General features: G+C 55.0%; 2 protein-coding genes across 2 annotated transcripts in view; one reads left to right on the top strand and one right to left on the bottom strand.

Moving 5' to 3' along the window:
• The window catches only part of LOC113840577 (latent-transforming growth factor beta-binding protein 4-like), a 154,434-nt gene that overhangs the window by 3,582 nt on the left and 130,451 nt on the right, over positions 1 to 20,401 (top strand).
• The window catches only part of LOC140000112 (protein YIF1B-like), a 52,704-nt gene continuing 50,686 nt past the window's right edge, over positions 18,384 to 20,401 (bottom strand). Inside the window, exons 3-4 of the mRNA XM_072029854.1 lie at positions 19,653 to 19,780; positions 18,384 to 19,587 (exon numbers count right to left, since the gene is read on the bottom strand). Coding sequence (XP_071885955.1) covers positions 19,694 to 19,780 — 87 coding nt within the window. The 3' untranslated portion in view covers positions 18,384 to 19,587; positions 19,653 to 19,693. The remainder of the gene's footprint in view (positions 19,588 to 19,652; positions 19,781 to 20,401) is intronic.

The raw sequence follows: 20,401 nt of genomic DNA, 5'->3' as shown, positions 1-20,401 counted from the left end.
GGAGGAGCAGGAGGGACAAAGGAATCCATTGAAAGCTGCTGCTCAGCAATGTCCCAAATGCAGCCACCAGTCCTTCCCCACCTGCGCACCACAGGTCAAGTGGGGCACCTTCACAAGCTGGTTCCCTCACCACCTGCCTCCATCCCTTGGGAGGATTCACACACTCCAGGAATCTCCTGGACTCTTTCCTCTTGCTATTGTGCTTCCCCATGAGAGCAAGGGCTAGCGATCGTGACCCTGCTCCTAGCTGCTTGTAGGCTGTCTCATCTCCCTCTTCGTCCTGGTTGCGTGCTCTACAACAGGCTCCCACCTTCTGTCAGCCTTACTGCCCTTTCCCCTGACTCTTCCTCAGGGACACTCAACCCTTTCAGCGGCACTGCCCAGCTCCAGGCTGGGAGGCCATTCCCTGACACCACAGGCTACCCCGTCTCCTCTCCCTCGTTCCTATGGCTGCATTGCTCCTCCGCCCCGAAGCATTTCCCTGGAGCAGGGCAAGGCACGGGGGCCTCTGCCGCTGTCCCCCCAGCCCTAGCACACCCCCCACTGCCCTCACTCACCTCTGAGGATTTCATCCAGCTTCTCCTCGCTCTGGTCCTCGCAGTAGCGCGCAGCAAGACCTAGACACAGAGACCCCATCAGAGCCCCGCTCCCCAGCACGCTCCCAGCAGCGCAGCCCCTGGCCTGGCCAGCCAGGCTGTGCCCCCTCCTGCACCCTGGAGCAAGGGCCCAGTCGGGGGGCTCTGGGGGCAACAGGGCTGTGCCTCACTGCCAGGGCAGTGCCTGGGGCTGCCAAAGGCTGCCCCAAGAGGGACCCAGGGGCTGGGCTCACCAATGAATCTGACGGCCTCAAGTCGCAAGTTGGTCTGAGTAGCCTTCAGGTAGGGCTGGCTCTGCTGCAGGTATTCTTCTACTCTGCCTCTGTCCTGCTGCAGCTGGAGAGAGAGAGAACGCAGGGTCACGGGGCTTGCACACCCTCTCCAGGGTCTCCTCCAGCATCCTGGGGGCAGGGAGGTCAGAGGGGCCTGCAGAAGAGCCCCCTGGGGCTCTGTGCTGGCAGGAAGGGAGCGAGGATGCGGCTGCAGGCAGCGGGCTCTGGCCGGGCGCGTTTGCCCAGCTGGAGCAAACCAAGATGGATCCTTACCAAGCACTCTCCAATCCTCCATGTCTGTTTTGTCTGGACGAAGCGCTTGAGCTCCTTGCGTCGCAGAAACTTTGCAGCCACGGCGAGAGCTTCCCCAGAGGCCTGCGGAGCAGCAGAGGTTGGGAGATGGCACCACAGCCTTGGGAAGGAGACCCTCTGTCCCCTCCTCTTGGCAGGGCTGCGAGCCTTTCCCAGCGCGTTATGGGAGGCTGTGGTGGGGGGCAGCGTGCACTGGGTTCAGTGGCCAAGGCAAGGCCACGGGACAGCCACCATCGGAGGCAGCTCACAATAAGAGAGATCCCAGAGACCACAGCAAGAGATCAGAGGCTGGACTCGATGAACTTGAGGTCTCTTCCAACCTAGAAATTCTGTGATCCCCCAGAGCAACCCTGTGGCATCAGCACACCCTTGCCCACATAACTGCTCAGCTCTGAGATCTGTACCTTTGCTATGCTCTCACTCTGGTCTCTCATGTGAAAGTAGAGTGGGAGAAGGCTCCTGTGCACCGTCCTCTTCATTTCCTTCTTCCTTTGCCGCAGCACAGCCTCCACCACGGCTTGGAAGAGGCAGATGGAGTGCTCCTGCACCTGGCTGGACGCCTGGCAGGGAGGAGGACAGGAGGAATTTCAGCATTAGCGTGGCTGATGTGAAGGGAGCTCCCAGCACTGTGAGATGCTTCAGCGCTGGATCCTTCCCAGAGGAGCTGCTCAGGGGCAGCTGCAAGGCCTGGTGCCCGTGAAGGGCAACGCAATCGGTTGCCATCGCAGGCTGCCCGCCAGCCACCCCACTTTCGCCACCAGCCGCACCAGCCATGCCCAAGCAGAGCTCCCCAGCGCCTGGGCTGACGAGGAGACTGGGAAGGCCCTGCCTGAGTGCTGCCCACAGGGCCGGGCTGAAGGGCAGCCCTCGTTACAGGGGGCCCAGCTGAGGGCTCGGGCTCCCGCAGCACACTTACGTGGTCAAAGAATGGCAGGAGCTTCTCAGCCAGCTGCGGAGGCGGGCCACCGTACTTCCACCTCTCCACATGAGCCATCACGTTTCTCAGCACAAGCAGGGCCTTCAGCACCACGTCTGTGTTGGTGTCCTGCAGAGCCTCCACAATGTCTGACAGCACGACCTGAATTTCCCTTGCCTGTAGGAAAGACACCATTTCCCTTCCGTGAGGCAGTGAGAGACCACCCTGGGCAAAGGGCTCTGGTTCCTGAGCACCAGCCTCCTGCCTTGCTTCCTGGCAGCGGGGAGGGACGGGAGGGCAGAAGAGCAAAGCCCCAGGCTGCCAACATGGCTTTGCTTGACGATGGCCCGCTCACCTTCTTAGGGCTCTCTGACACGGTGCAGAGCCCTTTCAGAACCAAAAAGCGCATCTCTGGTCTTGGGTGCCACAGGTAGCTCAGGAGGTGCACTGGGTTACCAAACTCATAAGTGTAATTCTGGGCCAGCATCTGCAAGAAAGAGCAGTGAGAGCCTGGCAGGGCCTGCAGGGCTCCCTGCAGCCTCTTCTCCCACCTTTGGGCAGGGATGGGGCAGCGCCAGCTGGCACCAAAGAGGCACCAGGCGCGGGGAGCTACGGGGGCTTGCCGGCCCCAGGGACCATGTGTCCGTACGTCCTGCGGGAGCTGGCAGTTTGGGGGTAGATGGGCACAGGGCTGTGCCTGTGTGCCTGAAGGGGCACACGTAGCCCTGCTGGGAGCAAGGTTTCATCTGGGAACTCACAGCCAAGCGACGGATGCACGTGTCTTCGGTGACTTCCTTGCACCACTGGCACAGCGGGATGCCTTGCAACACGATGTTTAAAACATTCTCCAAGGTCCTCGGCATGGCCAGGATCACCTCCCACATGGCCAGGTCAGTGCTGCAAGCCCAGAATACTCTGTCAGTGAGGCTGCCTCAGCCGCAGGGCCACAAACTGGGCCAGCCCCAGAGGACCCAGGCTGTCCTGCAGCCCCTGTGACTTGGGGAGCACTGAGGGCCCAGCCTGGGCAGGCAGGAGGGGGCTGAGCTGGTGTTCCCTGGGGGCAGGGGGACTCTGGGCTGCCTTGGACAGCTGGGCTGCTGCAGCCCTGGCTGGCCCAGTAGGGCTGGAACACATTGGTGGGAAGGAGGGCTGTGCTCCTTGGGGATGTCCTGCTCTTTGCCATTGGTGTGGCAAGCAGAGAGTCTCCAGGTGCATCTCCCGACGCGGAACAAGCCCTCAAGGATGTTAAGGCCAGGACCTGTCACGTGGTGGAGAGAACTGCAGCAGGTTCTCAACTTCTTCCCTGGACATCATGTTGGTCAGCTTGAGAAGCAGGGAGTCCAGGCACTGCCGCGCCGATGCCGTGTGGATGCTGCCCAGGTTTCTCCTGATGCGCTCCATGATTGTTGGCACCTTGGGGGACAAAGTGGGAATGGTGTTGCCAGCAGACCGCAGCCATTGCCACAGCTGCCACTCAAACTTTGACCCCTTCCATTGCTCTCTGCTGGCTTCAGGTGGCTTCTGGAGCCCAAGAGACCCCGATGTGCGAGGGAGGCAGGGAGGGAGGCAGGGAAGGAGAGAGGAACCATGCCTGGAAGAGCTCAAGGGCAGGGCCATGGCCACAGGCCACTTACATCTGTCAGCCAGTAGTCAGGGTCCTCCAAGGCTGTGTCCAGCACGCTGCAGGCCCCCTGCTTGTCATGGATGCTGGAGTCTTGTAAAGCTTCCAGGGCTGTGAGGATGATGTCCAGCCTCTCATCAGGGAAGAGATGTCCTCCAAACCGCTGTGGGAAGAAGGAGGAGCGAAGACATGCCTCACTGAGTGTCCCAAGGGTGCTGCTTAGCTGAGCAGCAAGAGCGGCTCTGGAGAGAGGGCCCTCGGGGGAAGGGGTGAGGATGGGGCATATGGGGCCAGAGTGCTGGCCCTGCAGGTAACCAGGGCTTGCTGGTGGCCAGGAGGGCTGGAGCTGCTGCCGGGACACAGGGGAGCAGCCTTCGCATAGCCCCAGCCTGGGGACAAGAGGAACCCTCTCAGCAGGGCGAGTGAGGCCGTGCCAGCCCCACCGGTTCTGGACCCCTTTGCTCACACGAGATGCCTGCTGATGCTGCGGACAAGATCCCCAGCAAGGCCAGAGCTCATTACCTTGGCAATTTCACACGGAGTTGATGTTATAGAAAATGGAAGTTTTGCATACTCCAATTTCTTGTGTCTCACTGCATAATTTACCATGTCCGCTCTCAATATGCATTCTAAACAGGGGGAAACAGCGAAGAGTCAGTAGGGAAGAGCATCTTTGCCAACAAGCTTGCCAAATGGTGAAAAGCACTTTCACTAGGAATGGCTGAGGAGGGAGGCTCAGACCCACGGCAAGGAGAGTGGTGGGCAGGGATGTAAAGCACAAGGTGAGGAGTGCTGGGAGCAAGAGGGACCTCAGGGATGATGCAGAAGGAGGAGAAGCAATGGCGTTGGGTGCCGTGGGGGTAGCAGCGTGTCACAGACCCCCTTCTGCTCGGGGTCAGGATGTGCAGGAAGCCCCCTGACACCTGCCTTTAAGACGGCAGGGAGCAAACAGTCAGGGAGCATTCTGGAGGGCGTCACCATCCCTGGTGATGCACGGCTGGCTCTGCTGTTCACTCCTCGGGGAAGATGCGGTTTGGGAAGTGCTCATCGATTGATGGCTTAGACTGGGGGACACCACAAAACAGCGTGGTAGGTGATCTGGGGAGGGTTGGGAAGGACAGCAGCAGAGAACTGCTCCTGGACGGCAGGTGAGCGTCTAGCTTCTGCGGAAAACGATAGCCAGAATGCTGCGGGAAGCTGCTGTGAGGAGCAGAGGAGGCCAGGGAACCTGGCAGAATTCCGTGAGCAGCCTCCACCAAGCACAAAAACAATCCTTCACAATACTCACAGAATCACAGAATTTCTAGGTTGGAAGAGACCTCAAGATCATCGAGTCCAACCTCTAACCTAACACTAACAGTCCCCACTAAACTCGGGGAAAACAAGTAGACAAATCAGTAGATGTTTGTGTGCAGACGGACGCTGCCCACCACACCTTCTTACCTCTTCCTTTTCTGATGATTTTGTATATGTGAGAAAGAGTTTCTAAAGCTGTGAATCTGATGGAATCTTTGTCACTGGTGAAAATGAAGAGGATGCCCAGCAGCTGTCCCAGGATGGGGATGTAGGGCTCTGTGGGCTCATCATCGCTATAGTTTTCATAGTCATCTGTGATCTGGGTGAGGAAGGGAGGAGAGACAAAGGGCTTAGTGGAGGCAGAGCCGGCCCCTGAGAGAGCACAGCCTGGGAAGGGAAGAGCAGGGGCGAAGAAGGGACGAAGACCCTCGATTCACGGTTCTGAGGCACTCACGTGCATCGAGGCTTGCCTCACAGGCACCCCTGAGTGGCAGGATGCTCTGGGATGCAGGAAAGGGTGGAGGGTTCCTTGTGCCTTACCTCGGCCTCAAAATACAAGAGGATGAAATCACCCAGCCTCTCAATCATCCTCACAGCTCTCTCACGCACAGCTGGGTTTTTGGAGTGGGCAAAGTGCAGCAGCGCCTGCGAGGAGAGAAGTTGCTGGGTTGACAGTGGTCTGCAAATGAGACCTGAGAGGATTCTTTGGAAATTCTTTGCAAATGCCAAACCTTCAACATATTCTCCAACTCTGTGCTGAAACTGGCGATGGGGAAGTTGCGTACGAAGGCCGCCAGCATGGTGTCCATGGCTTTCATAGTCTGCAGGGAGGACAGAAGAGCATCGAATTATTTCTGTGGCCCTCCTCACCCCCAGGAGCTGGCTCTGAGCCCCTCGGGAGTTCAGGGGTGGCTTTGGGGCTAAAAAGCTGCTGTGTGCAGACCTCCTGCAGCACAAGATCAGGTCGGGGAAGGGGAAGGGGTGAGGCTGGGAAAGCAAATCTGGGCCCCGGCCCTGCACTGGTCTCTGGTTGTGTCAGCACGGGGAAGCAAGGCAGCAGCTCAGCAGGACTGGGGGTGCCGGTACCTCACCCAGCACATACCTCGGTGTAGAGCACTCCTGTCTCTGGCACATCTGACACGGGAGGCAGAAAGAAGATGCTCTTGCAGCACACAAGCAGGAGTCTCTTCTTTTTGCCACGCAGTGCTGTCGGTATGGTGTTGCTGAAGGAGAGAGAGAGAGGAGCCTGTTGGACGCAGTGCCTCGAGGCTTATGAAGGAGGACACGGACCTTGGCCAGGCATCCCTGGGAGGGACGGGCAGCCTCCCTGCCAGCTTCAGGGCCACCAGGACATTGCCACCAGGGGCTGGGCACGCACCTGAGGAGGGCGACAGTCTCCATGGCCTTCTGCCGGAATGCTGTGCGCAAGCTGTCCATGGGCTCCTTTTCCAGCAGCGCCTGCAGAGCACAAGCAGGATGAGACCTTGGAGCCGCCGGCACCCAGCAGCAGCAGAGCCAGCGCTGCCCCAGCCCTCGCCTCCCAGGGGGCTGGTGCCGGGGGGCCTTGCCCCTTCCCCAACCCGCTGCGCATCCTCTCACCATGATGTTCTCCACCAGCTTATGTTTGCTGCAGAAGTCATGCAAGTTCATTGGCACACCCCTCTCTGTGACACATCTGCACAGATCGCAGATTTTGCTGAGGAACAGCATCTTCTGCTCCTCGTCGTCCTGGCAGCCACAAAGACACCAACAGAGCATTAGGGGGACACCCACGGCCAGCAGGACCAAAGCCTTGAGGGGTCTGGGGCTGTGTGGGACCCCTGGAGGGCAGCGCCAGGAGCACAGCTGTGATGCAAGCGGCTGCCATTACCTTTTCTGTGCCTCTGACATACGCCCTGATGAATTCCACGGCCTTGTCTCTGCACAGTTTCCATGCCTTACCTGGAAAGGAGGAAAGCAAAGAGTGCTGCAGAGAGGGGCTGAATGCAGGGGTGAGGAGAGGAAGGGCCCCAGCCCCAGAAGGCCGTGGGGAGGCCGCGGGGATGCCCAGAGGCTGCAGCAGCTCCGCTGGGAAGAGAGGCTGAGGGAGCTGGGCTTGTGGAGCCTGGAGAAGGCTGCGGGGGGACCTCGCTGCGGCCTCCCCGTGCCCAAAGGGGCCTCCAGGAAAGCTGGGGGGGGATCTTCATCATGGACTGCAGCGACAGGACAAGGGGTGACGGCCTTAACCTCAAAGAGGGCAGGTTTCTTTCGGACAGGCAGGGATTTCTCTCCTTCACGCCCAGGGCAGTGAGGCCTTGGCGCAGGCTGCGGTGCCCCCTCCCTGGCACTGCCCACGGCCAGGCTGGGTGGGCTTTGGGCAGCCTGGGCTGGGGGGAAGCATCGTGATCGCCGAGGTCCCCCCCAGCCCAAAGCGTCCTGGCATTCTGTGGTGCTGCGGAGGAAGCTCGGCCCCGTCAGCCCAAGCGCCGCTTTACCCAGGGAAGGAGTCCTGGAGTCAGGCAGGGGTCTCTGTGTCCCCAACCCTCCCCACCCCATCCCGAAGACCCTGACTCACTGGGATCCAGCCACTGTACGTCGTCCTGGCTCTCCTCTACCTGGCTGCTGCCCGCTGCCTGAGCAATGGCCTCTGCCAGCAAAATGGCCTCTGCCAGGCTGCTGTCCTCTTCCAGGAAAAAGGCCTCGACTGGGGTGCTGTCCTCTGCCAGCAAGCTGTCCTCTGCTGGCCGGTTGCTGCCCCTAGAAGACCAGGTCTCCTGCCAGGCCAGCCTGGGCTGCCTGGGGGGCATGCCTCCCTCCTCATCCCCTTCAGAAGCAGCCTTTGGAGTGGGAGAGCTCACAAGGAGAAACCGGCATCTCCTCCGGGCGGGCGGTTGCGGCATTGTGGGACGTGGGCTATGCTCGGGGACTCCTCGAAGGCCCTGTGCTCCTGCCCTGTCCGTCACTGCCGTGCACCGACACTGAGGGTCCGAGCCACGGCTGCGCTCTTATAAGGCGGAGCCCTGGGGTGTCACCAAGTGACGTCACAATGGGTGCCACTGTGACACGCGCCTGGGCTGGGTGGGCACCCATTGTGACGTCACTTGGTGACACCCCAGGGTGCTGCCTGACGCGAGCGCAGCCGTGGCTCGGACCCTCAGGCCCTGCTTCCCAGGACGTGGCTGAACACCGCTCGTTGATGGGAAGTAGAGAATAATTTTTTTTTCCCTCTCTCCGTGCTCCCGCGCGGACTGATTGTTTCTTTTGTTTCGTTTTTTTTTTTTTTTTTCCTCCCCATTCCCTTTCCATTTAATTAAACCTTTCTCATCTCAAACCTCGAGTTCTCTGTGTTGTATTTTCTCCCCCTTCCTCTTTGAGGAGAGGGGCAGTGAGAGAGCGGTTGTGGTGGAGCTCGGCTGCCCACCTGAGTAAAACCACCACACTTTGTCCCAGCAGCTGCGGTGCCTTGTGAGGGGCTGGGGCTGGGGTGGCCGTGCCCAGAGCCCTGCAGCAGCCTGTGGAGGGCATTGCCCTGGGGCCAGCCCAGCCTGGGCTGCTGGGCTGGGCTGGGCTGGAGAGAGGGCAGGGTGGTGGGGAGAGGTGGGCAGGGGCCGGGCTGGGCTGGGCAGTGCCCGGCAGAGCACTTTGTTGACTTTGATGACTTTCACCTATTTCTTTGAGGACTGTAGACACCCGTCTCTGTTCACCACCTTGCTCTCATCCCAGCATTTCCATCATTTCACCAGTGTCTCATCAACCCTCCCCAGCTGCTCCTTCTCACACAAAGCCATGCTCTGATCACAGACGCTCTTTGGGTGACCTCTGGCAACGCAGCACAACACTCTGAGGGACAGTTCTTCCTCCTCGTGGCCAGCACCAACATTCCAAAGTGCACTTTGTGGCAGTTTTTTCTCTCCTACTCTTTTCTACTACAAAAGAAAGCTCCATCAGGGTGGAACCCCCTCCTAAAGTAGGCATCCCAATCCATCAGGCTCCTTGCGGCCTGTCAGCCAACCAGACAGAAGTCACCGCACCAGCATCTTCCAAGCCATGGGCCTGCTGCTGTCCAGTCATGGACTCAAGCAGAAGGGACAGGACAACCCATATGTGGGCCTTCTTTCTGCATGGGTCCTCCTGGGTATGTAGGCAGAGGGGATCCCACAGTCAGCATGCCAGCCAGGTGCCTTTTGCTGGCCTACCAGGGCCACTGGCAGATGTCAGCCGAAAAGTACCGATCCCAGCTCTAAGTCAAGGGTGACCTGCCACCTACAGACAGAAGTGACCTCTCAGTCCCTTTCTGTGACATGTTCCTGCTGCTGCCCTATCTTCTGCAGGGACAGAAGTGACCTTACCGTCACTGCCACAGTCACATTGCTCCTGCTGGTGCAGGACTTCCTGAGGCAGAGCTGAGCTCATCAGAGCATTCTCCCCTGTCTCCTCCTTGTGGCCCACAATCTGATGAGATCCATGGCCCCTCACATTCAGCTTTGAGTGCCATGACTGCAGAGCAACCTCATGGTTCCTGCCCTGTCCCAAGGGATGACGGGCCTAAAGTTAAGGCTTAGTAGAGGGGCTGAAGGTGAGGAGGTTAATGCACAGGAACAGGGGTTTTGGGTGTTAGGTGTTCATGTATATGACTAGGGACTAGGGCCCACCTTACTGGGTTAAAGATTAAGCAAAGTTTGAATGGGAATGTTTTGGTATTCTTATGTGGGTATCAGGTCTGTGTTTAGGGTATGGACAAGCTTTGTGGTTTAGGGTTTTGTTTAGGTCTCTCAGGCAGTTTCCTAGGGTTAAAAAGAGCATTTTAATGCTAGTGTTAAGGTCAGGGATCAGAGTGATTAAGAGAGTAAAAACAAGGGGAAGGGGCTATGTGATGAATTTTGGCTTCAAGGGATGCGTTGAGGTCAGGCATTAGAGTAGTGGATTCCTGACAGTGTGTACAGTAGCATTTAGGTTTAAGGATTAATGTTGCTGGTTAAAATAGGACAAGGTCTTTACATGACTCTTTTAAGTCAGTGCTACAGCAGAATCAACATTGCCTGAACCTTCTAGCCTCCCAGAAATCATTGATTCCTGCTGGCCTCTACTCTCTCCCAAATCTCACATTTCTCCTGGCCAGGCTTCTTCTGACCTCCCCATATCAGTCATCTTCTTAGGGGTAGTTTTCTGATGGCTTTCATGATCTCACAGTGTCTGTCTTACCTCTGTTGGCTACTCCTTTCTTAAGACAGACGCAGCACCGAAGCCAGGATGGAAAAGAACATAAAGGCTGCAGGAACACCCTGCACAATGTGCCCTGCAGCTCCGTACCACGCTAAAAATTTGTTTCCTGCCTCCAGCTTTTGGATATAGAATGGCTCCTATGCAGCCAGGGTGACTTTTTCCAGGCCCTCGTGCATGGTTCAGTTTACCCCAGGCATCTTGGAGGCAGTGGCCCCCTCTGTGTTGAAAACTGAAAGCAGTCCTGAAGGATGACTTCAGGCAAAAGCTGACACCTCTGACATGACAAGCCCTATCCAAGACCTCTTCCTTTATGGGGCCTACCAGGTACTCGGAAAGAGCGGATCTCACAAACTACAGGCACAGCAAGTGCCTTCTGCTTGCCTTTCAGGTACTTTTGCAGATATGAGCCTAATGGCATAGATCCCAGCCGGGAGTCAAGGGATGAGCTGCCAGCTATTTCTCCAAGAAGCCACCTCAAAGGCCATTTAACAGCCATTCACTTCCTGCTGGACTTAGAATTTCTGAGGCACCACCGCCTCATAATATCATACCTACAAAACACCCCCTTTTTGGCCTAGGACCTGCCCAGGTAGAAGTGATCTGATTGTGATCCTTCAAGCCCATGGCACTGCTGCTGGGCTCCCAGACCCTCTGATGCATGTGAACCAGTTCCGTGCCAGTTCTGGGAGGTGCTAGGGCAGGTGGGACCTTGCAGGCAATGTTCCAGCCCCATGACTGTTGTTGGTCTCTCAGCTCCTTGCACACAGCAAAGATCACTCTGACATGCAGATGTTGTGTGCCTGAAGCTGGCCTAGAAGACACTCTGGGAAGCGCCCTCCCAGCCCCTGCCCCAGCCCGAGCTGGCGGTGCTGCTCTGCAGAGCAAGGGGGCTGTGGTGCCCAGGGCACGGGGACACTCTGCAGGGCCATGCTGGGCAGGCTGGGAGGCAGACCCAGCTCATGGGGTCACTGTCATTGCCCAAGGCTGCAAGGAATCAGTCACCAGCCTCCTTTGCTGGGGCTACTGCGTGTCCTGGGGCTGCAGAGCTCTCCTCTGCCTGTTGGCAGCAGCTTGAGCACTTGAGCTCTGCTAAATTCACCTTGCACAGGCTCATGCTCTGCGGGCTCCACCTGTTTTATGGGCTCATGCTGCTCCGGCCAATACCCTGGACTCTGCTGGCAGATGCTAATTCCCTCTGCAAGAAACATTAACCTGCCAGCAGTCCCAGCACAGCCCCACAACAGCACTGGCACCAAGCTCCAGGAGCAGCCGGGCCTGGCCCCACCAGCAGGAGAGGGCGGCAGAGGCAAGAGAGCAGCTTGGCATGCCCCAAGCGCTGGTGCTCCCTGGCTGTGCTGCTGGAATGGGACTCTTTTCCTCTGCAAATGGGCACTGCCCCAGCAGAGCCAGACCAGGTCTCAGAGGAAGGACATCAGACAAAGAAGGCAGTGTAGGCTGTTTTATTTCGTTAAAAGTTCACAGAGACCGTAATTCCACATGGACAGAGACTCAGTACATACACTAAACACACGTACAGAATTGGGAGTGGGACAAAAATGACATTTTATTGGGCAACCTAACCTGAAAAAAAAAAAAAGAAAAAAAAAACAAAACAAAACACAAAACTAAGTAATACCAGTACTAAAAATACACACTCACACACACAAAAACAACAAAAAAGGGAATATAGGTTGTTCTGTGTAAGTGATATTCTGAGTAATCTGCAGAAACAGACTGTGAAATTATTGTTTCCGAAGCAAATCAAGTCATCAGTTTCCACAAGGCATTCTTGAGGTCCTTGTTCCTCATGCTGTAGATGAAGGGGTTCACTGCTGGAGCCACCACCGAGAATAGAGCGGCCACCAACAGGTCCAGGGATGGAGAGGAGATGGAGGGGGGCTTCAGGTAGGCAAACATGCCAGTGCTGACAGTCAGAGAGACCACAACCAGATGAGGGAGGCACGTGGAAAAGGCTTTGTGCTGGTCCTTCTCAGAGGGAATCCTCAGCACAGCCCTGAAAATCCGTATATAGGACAACATAATGAAAACAAAACAAGCAAAGATTAAAGAAAGAGTAAATAAGAGTACAGCAACTTCCCTGAGGTAGGCATCTGAGCAGGAGAGCTTGAGGATCTGGGGGATCTCACAGAAGAACTGGGCCACTGCGTTTCCAAGGCAGAGGGACAGGGAAAATGTATTGGCTGTGTGCAGGACAGCACTGAGAAAGCCACTGCCCCAGGCAGCTGCTGCCATCTGGGCACAAGCTCTGCTGCCCAGGAGGCTCCCGTAGTGCAGGGGCTTGCAGATGGCAACGTAGCGGTCGTAGGCCATGACGGTGAGGAGGGAATACTCTGCTCCAACCAAGAAGACAAAAAAGAAGACCTGTGCAGCACACCCGTGGTAAGAGATGGCCCTGGTGTCCCAGAGGGCATTGGCCATGCCTTTGGGCAGAGTGGTGGAGATGCAGCCCAGGTCGAGAAGGGCGAGGTTGAGGAGGAAGAAGTACATGGGGGTGTGGAGGCGGTGGTCGCAGGCTACGGCGGTGAGGATGAGGCCGTTGCCCAGGAGGGCAGCCAGGGAGATGGCCAGGAAGAGCACGAAGTGCAGGAGCCGCAGCTCGCGCGTGTCTGCGAATGCCAGCAGGAGGAACTCGCTCACAGAGCTGCTGTTGGGCATTTGCTGACTTTGGACACAGGTATCTTTGAAGAGGAGAAAAAAAAATAGAACAGACTTCAATGAGGAAAACCTATTTCATCTCCTGGAAAGCCCGCAGCTTTCTGCAGCTCTCTTGCTTGAGCTCTGGGTGGTGCTGGCTGCGTGTGACACTGGGAGCAGGGGCTGCTGTGGGCTCCAGAGGAGTCCTTCCTGCTGTGCAGCAGGAGGGAAGCAGGACCGTGGGGGAAACTCAAGTGCAGTCCACTTGTCAGATCAATGAGCCATGCAGTCTTTTTGCAAACAACTCATCCGACCACACTGTAGAGCAAGAGAGATTTTATTTGCTGTATTTTCTTATAATTCCCCCTGTAACGCTTAGGACACCGATCATACTCGTGTTACGCTGAGAAAAAAACGGAGACAGCTGAGAGCAGAGAAGCCCCAGTCCGAGTGAGGCTGGACAGAATCCTTACCTTGGCCCTGGGGGCCTGAGCAGGATCTCAGCTCTTCCCCCCTAGCCAGGGCTGCCGAGGCCTCACTCCAGCTGCCCACAGACAGACATCCAGCAGCACGGACATGGCCTTAGCAAGGAGGTGTCTTCTCCTTGGGACGCCTGCATGCCACAAGGATGCCACGAGAGAGCTGCATCCTGCTGGAGAGCAGCCTGAAGCCCAGGAAAACACCCCGCAGACAGGTGAATATCCACACGCTGGGGTATTCCAGTATCCCAGGCACACAACATGCTGTACCTAGAGGATTCTTGGCCACTCTGTTCCTGCTGATCTTGGCCAAACTCTTCTTTCCCCCGCCTGTGCTCACAGACCCCATCCCATGCGGCTGTGCTCAGCGCTGCCCTGCAGCACCCTGCCACCACCAGGGCCCTGCCAAGGGGCACCTCCATGCAGCAGGAGCTATGGGGCAGCTGACAGAGAGCCCTGCATCACCAGCAGGGTGTTCGAGGCTTCTAGGGTGTCAGGGGCACCTGGCTTAGGCCACTCCAAGGGGCTTCTGCCAGACTTCCTCACCTCGCAGTGCAATCCAGCAGGACTCTCACAGCCTACTGCATTGCCCACCGCCCTCCCAGAAACAAGACCCTTCCAGGAGCTGCAGCTGCATGGCCCTGCAGCCAGAGACTTACCTTGTCAAGGGCTGTGCAGGTTTCTCCTGCAGGCAGCTCTCAGCACCCTCCCACTCCCAACTGCCTCCAACCTGTGAGGAATGTTTTAACAATTCCAATTCGTGTCCATAAATTCGTGTCCATAAAGAATAATTCTGTTTGAATCCTGTCTGCCTCTGTTTGAATCCTGTCTGCCTCTGGGCCCTGCACTGGCAGTTTAATTCTTGAACCACAGATGCAGTGTGTCCCAGTCTCCCCCTCATTCCAGTCAATTTATCAAGTCTTCAGAAAACACTCCTTAAATTTATGAACCTGTTTGCTTTTGTTATTCCTGACTTCTAGTTCTAACAGTTACAGTTTTTTTCTGTCTTCTTCGAGATTGATTTAACACTGCTATAGATGTTATGTAGATGACTGTAAATAGCTGGGAAAGAATGTTTTAATTGCTCGTGAGTCGTCAACCTGTTTGGGAGTTTCAGAACAACTGATAATAACTGGTGACTGCTGGTGACTGTTATGAGATCCTTGGTATCTGGCCAGGGGGGCCAAGAGATTAAGAGGAAGAAAAAAGAAGCTGAAGGACGGTTGGGAGACAAGACCTGCGGAGAGTGTACAGAGAGTGTTCCATAAACTTGGAATAGTGCCGAGTAAGTACAAAGGGTGAGAGGAAGACTACGAGCCTTCAGCATGAAAGACCCCTAGAGACCCCCAGAGGAGACTGATGCGCATGCTCCAGTAGGAGGAACTGGACCCCAGAAGCTAATTATAATAATCTACTTTTTTAGAAGTAGTAATGAATATGTATTAGTCTAGGTGCATAAAAATCAGCTGCTTGATGTAACTGGTGTGCGTCCTGGTGGAGTGGAGACTCCCGGCGCACCCAGCGCTGTTTGCTTACCTCTATTCCTTTATATTCTTTTAATAAATCCTATTTTTTTATTTAATCCTAATTTGAATCCTGAGCCATTTATAACAAACCCCTCTCTCCTCTCCTCTCCCCATGGGGGTCAGAGCCCCCAGCCCTTCTGCGCTGTGCAGAGGAGCTGCTCCTGGGCAGAGGTGTCTCTCTGCACCAGGGCCCTCTTGCCAGGAGCTCTCCCTGTCCCAGGAGCCCAGCCCAGATCAGCAGCAGAGGCATTGGAATCAGCCCTCTGGGGGCTTTGGCGATGAGCCCATGAACCTCAGGCACTGAGAGTGCGTTGAAGAAATCTCTCAAGAAATCCAAGGCAGATGCAAGTTTCCTGCAGTGTCCCCCTGAGGGGGGACTCTGCTGGCACTGACACAGCCTCCCTTGGAGCTCATTAGAGCAGAACACTGGAGGCAGTGAGGACAGGTAGACAAATGTGAAGGTGACACTGATGTATTGAAAAACAGGCTTTGACCCCAGGCTCCTGGGAAGGGAGATCCTTTCCCTTCACACAGGAGCTCAGGGCTCTTCCTGGGCAGTAGGAGATGGGGATGTCCATGGCCCAGTGCAGGAGAAGGGTACGACTCCTGCCTGGTTCATGGCTGGTGAGGAGGCAATGAGACCCTGGTGCTTTAACAAGAAGCTGCCTCCTCATAGGCCTCGCTGTCGGAGACAAGAGCCCTAGCCATTGACACACAGACCTCAGGCCTGTTGGGACTTTCAGCCTTTCCAGTGTGCTTGCTCCTCTCCACACCAGGCTGTCCAAGAGATTCACAGACCTGCACCTCTTTCCCTGCTGGCTGTGTGGTGTCTCATCAGATCGGAGCCGAGCATGGTAACTTACATTTTCTTGGTGGCCATGCTCCTCATAAGGCAGCTCTGTAGGAAGTTGGCCTGGTTCCTGGTGAGCTCCTGGTGAGCTCGTATGGCATCCCTCGTGGTGCCCAGGCCCTCCTCCTCCTGGGCACTGCTCACTCAGCAGGGTCCCAGTCTGCCCTGATGTGTGGGGTTCCTCTTCCTCTGGTGCAGGATGAGGCTTTTCTTCTTGTAAATGTCAAGAGGTTTCTGTAGGCAAAATCCTGCAGTTTCTCAAGGTTCCCCTGGACCTTGAATGCTCCATTCTTTCATCTGTTAATTTCTGCAGGAAGACGGCTCCCCCTGATTGTGCTGTCTCTCACAAGATAGCATCAATGAGGTGTTAGTAGATATTGTGGACAGTAGAGGAGTAACCAGTTGAACAGAATTGCAGCACAGACTCACAGAAGGCTGGTGGATGGAAGGCTGCCAGATTCCACCTTTTCTGTGCTTCTCATGTATGCTGTCATTTTGTCTGAAGCTGTGTCCTAAATGTTGTTAGGGTGGGCAAGGACAAAATTGGAAGGGCCAGACCCTAGCGGAGATCAATCTATCTATTGCTGTCAGAGACAATAAGAAAGGTTTTTATAATGAAAGGAGAGCAGAGGGGAAGGGAGGGGAGGGGAGGGGAGGGGAGGGAAAAGAGAATCTTCATCCTTTATTGGATGTGGGAAAACAGAATTAGAAGAGATGTGGAAAAGGCTGAGGTACTTAATGCATTCTTTACCTCAGTGTTTAGCAGCAAGACCAGTTGTTCCCCTAGTACTCAGCCCTCTGAGCTGGTAGATAAGGACCTTCAGCAGAATGAAGCTCTCATGAGGAAATGTTGAGAAAACTGCTACTGCACTCAGATGTGCACAAGTCTAGGGGGCTAGATGGCATCCACCCGTTGTTACTGAGGGAGCTGGCTGAAGTGCTCCCCAAGCTGCTTTCCATCACTGACCAGCAGTCCTGGCTATCAGGGGAGGTCCCAGTCACCCGGTGACTAGCAAACGTGACATCTGTCTACAAGAAGGGCCGGAAGGAGGATCCGGGGAACTACAGGCCTGTCAGTCTGATCTTGGTGCTGGGGAAGCTCATGGAGCAGATTGTCTTGAGTACCATCACGCAACGCTTCCAGGACAAGCAGGTGAGCAGGCCCAGTCATCATGAGTTTATCAACGCCAGGTCCTGCTTGGCAAATCTGATCCCCTTTGAAGATAAGGTTATGCTTTCAGTGGACAAGGGGAAGGCTGTGGACGTGGTCTACCTAGACCTCAGTAAGGCTTTTGAAACCATTTCCCACAGCATTCTCCCAGAGGAACTGGCGGCTCAAGGCCTGGATGGATGGATGCATCAATGGGTCGAAAACTGTCTGGGTGGCCAGGTCCAAATTGCTGTGGTGAATGGAGCTAAATGCAGCTGGAGGCCAGTCACTAGTGGTGTCCCACTGGGCCCAGTACTGGGGCCACTTCTTTTCAATATCTCCATCAGTGATCTGGACAAGGGGATCAAGTGCACCCTCAGTGAGTTTGCAGATGACACCTAGTTCAGAGAGAGTGTTGATCTCCTTGAGGGTAGGAAGGCTCTGCAGAGGGAAATGGATAGGCTGCACCCATGGGCTGAGGCCAACTGGATGAAGTTCAACAAGGCAAAGTGCCGGGTCCTGCACTTGGGCACAACAACCCCATGTAATGCCACAAGCTGGGGGAAGAGTGCGTGGAAAGCCGCCCAGCAGAAAGGCTCCTGGGGATATTGGTAGATAGTCAGCTGAATATGAGCCAGCAGTAACTAGGGGTAATGGTTTTAAACTGCAAGAGGGTAGATCCGGATTAGATATTAGAAAGTTGTTTACTCAGAGAATGATTAGGCACGGGAACAGGCTGCCCAGAGAAGCTGTGGCTGCCTCATCTCTGGAAGCAGGGCCAGGTTGGATGGGGCTTTCAGCAACCTGGTCTAGCGGAAGATGTCTCTGCCCATGGCAGGAGAGTTGGAATTATGTGATCTTTAAGGTCCTTTCCTACCCAAACTGTTCTGTGATTCTGTAAATACGAAAGGCAGCAACATACCAGCTACTAGGAAGAAAAATGAACTCTATCGCAGCCAAAACTAGGACAATATCCACCCCTAATTCCATACCATATACGTCATGCTTAGGTCCAACACTTTTCAATTAATCACCGCCACCTTTTCTGTCTTTTGATTGTTGTCTCTCTCCGTGCTACCCCAGCCCGAGAGACAACATCACTTGGCTGCCTGGACGTCTGCTCCCCAAGCAGGGACACCAGAGACAGACACACCGTGTCTAGCTCAAGTGCCAATTTATTGCTGCGTAGCATAGCTTCTTATACACATGACTGCCCCAGATCCCCGTGACCCTTTGCCCCACCCACGGTCCCTCCCAATCCTCCCCCCCACATTGATGTGCACACAAAAGTATCATGCCCTTACTCTGTTGGTGTCTGTAACAATAACAATAACAACTTACTCCTTTTGTGTCTTTTTTTTTTCTTTTTTCTTTTTTTTTTCTCCCAGTTCTCTCCTTCATTGCATTGGATAAATAGATCTGTAGTGCTGAGCTGCCTCCTGGGTCAAACCACTGCAAGTCTTTTTGGTGCCTAGCATGGAGCACAAAGGTTGAGATGACAAATTGGACCAGAGCATTTTAAAAGTAAATTGTTATAAGCAATAGATCAGTTTAACAGTTGCTTTAACAGTTGCTGATCACAATGTTGATCTTTTTGATCTTGGGGCTGTTGTGCTTGTTTTCAGAATTGTGTTGTATAGCACATCACTAACTGTCTGTCTTCCATGTCATGCTGTTCATCAATTCTCCATTCTGTCAGCCATTCTGTCAGATGCTCCATTCTGTCAGCCTTTCATGTCTGCAGGCAGACGTTTCAACCTTCGTGTGATTGTGCTATCTGTGACAAGTTAGCAGTATCAGGAGTTGCAGGAGAGTTTGGATAATAAAGGAGTAACCAGTTGAACGGAATTGCAGTACAGAGTCACAGAAGGCTAGCGGATGGAAAGCTGTCTGTTTCCACAAGTTATGATATCTCCCCTCCCCTCCCCTCCCCTCCCCTTTCCTTCCTTAATAAACTGTCTCTATCTCAACCCACAGGATTCACTTTCTCATTTCTTTCCCCCATTCCAGAGAGGGAGGAGGGAGGGTGAGCAAAAAGCTGTGTGGTGCTTACCTGCTGGCCACGTTAAACCACAACACAGCCCCAGCAAAGGAGTCTGGCGCGTGATTCCTTGCGGCCCTGGGGCAATGGCAGTGACCCCATGAGCTGGGTCTGCCTCCCAGCCTGCCCAGCATGGCCCTGCAGAGTGTCCCTGTGCCCTGGGCACCACAGCCCCCTCACTCCGCAGAGCAGCACCGCCAGCTGGGGCTGGGGCTGGGGCTGGGAGGGCCCTTCCCTGAGTGTGTTCTAGGCCAGCTTCAGGCACATGGCTTCTGGATTTGAGCGTTATCTTCGCTGTGCACAAGGAGCTGAGAGACCTCCAACAGGCACGGGCCTTGAAGATTGCCTGCAAGGTCCCTCCTGGCCTAGCACCTGACCGGACTGGTACAGAACTGGCTCCCATGCATCAGAGAGGCTGGGAGTTGAGCAGCAGTGCCTTGGGCTGGAAGAGTCACAACCAGATCACTGCCTGGGCAGGTCCAGGGCCAAAAAGAGAATGTTTTGTAGGTATGTTAATAAGGGGTCAGTCGTGCCTCAGAAATTTCTAATCTAGTTGGAAGCAAATGGCTGTTTAATGGCGTGTGAGGTGACTTCTTTCTGAAGTAGCTGACAGGTCATCGCTTGACTCCTGGCTGGGAGCAGTGCCATTAAGCTCATCTCTCTGAATGTACCTGAAAGGCAAGTGCAGGTTACCTGCTTTGCATGTAGTTCATGCAAATTCACTCTTCCTAAGTACCTGGTAGGCCCCAAAGAGGAAGAGGTCTTGGATCGGGGTTGTCATGTCAGAGGTGTCAGCATTTGCCTGAAGTCATCCTTCAGGGCTGTTTTCAGTTTTCTGTACAGAGGGAGCCACTGCCAAGATGCCTGGGGGAAAATGAACCATGTATAAGGGCCTGGGAAAAAGTTACCCTGGATCCAAAGCAGCCATTTGGGGACCAAAATTTGTAGGCAGCACACTTCTATGGTGGTGCTGGGCACTTTGTGCAGGGTGCTCCATGCTGGCTTAGGAGCTGCTTCTTTCTCAGTAACAGAGTAGCCAGCAGAGGTGAGACAGATACCCTGAGATCATGAATGTCATGAGAATCCTGCTCCCAAACAGATGACCGATATGGGGAGGTTAGGAGAAGGCTGGCCAGGAGAGATGTGAGATCTGGGGGCGGGAAGAGGAGTTTGGGCAGCAGAAACTAATGATTTTGAAAGAAAGTATGTGTTTTGTAGGTGTTGTATCACAAAGTCGGTGGTGCTTCAGAAATTCCTAATCCATTCCTAAGGGAATATTTGTGAAGTGGATTGTGAGTTGAGCTCTTTCTGAAGTAGCCAACAGGTCATCCCTTGACTCTTGACTGGGATACGTGCCTTTAGGCTCACATCTGCCAGTGTCAGTGATAGACCAGAAGAAGGCACCTGCTATGCATACAGGTTGTGAGTTCCACTCTTCCTAAGTACTGGGTAGGCCCCATAAAGGAAGAGGTCTTGGATAGGGGT

Source organism: Anas platyrhynchos, chromosome 33 (genome assembly GCF_047663525.1).
Source record: "Anas platyrhynchos isolate ZD024472 breed Pekin duck chromosome 33, IASCAAS_PekinDuck_T2T, whole genome shotgun sequence".
In the NCBI taxonomy this organism is placed as follows: Eukaryota; Metazoa; Chordata; class Aves; order Anseriformes; family Anatidae; genus Anas; species Anas platyrhynchos.
The sequence above is the reverse complement of the archived record's forward strand: the minus strand, read 5'-3'. Positions and strand labels throughout refer to the sequence as shown.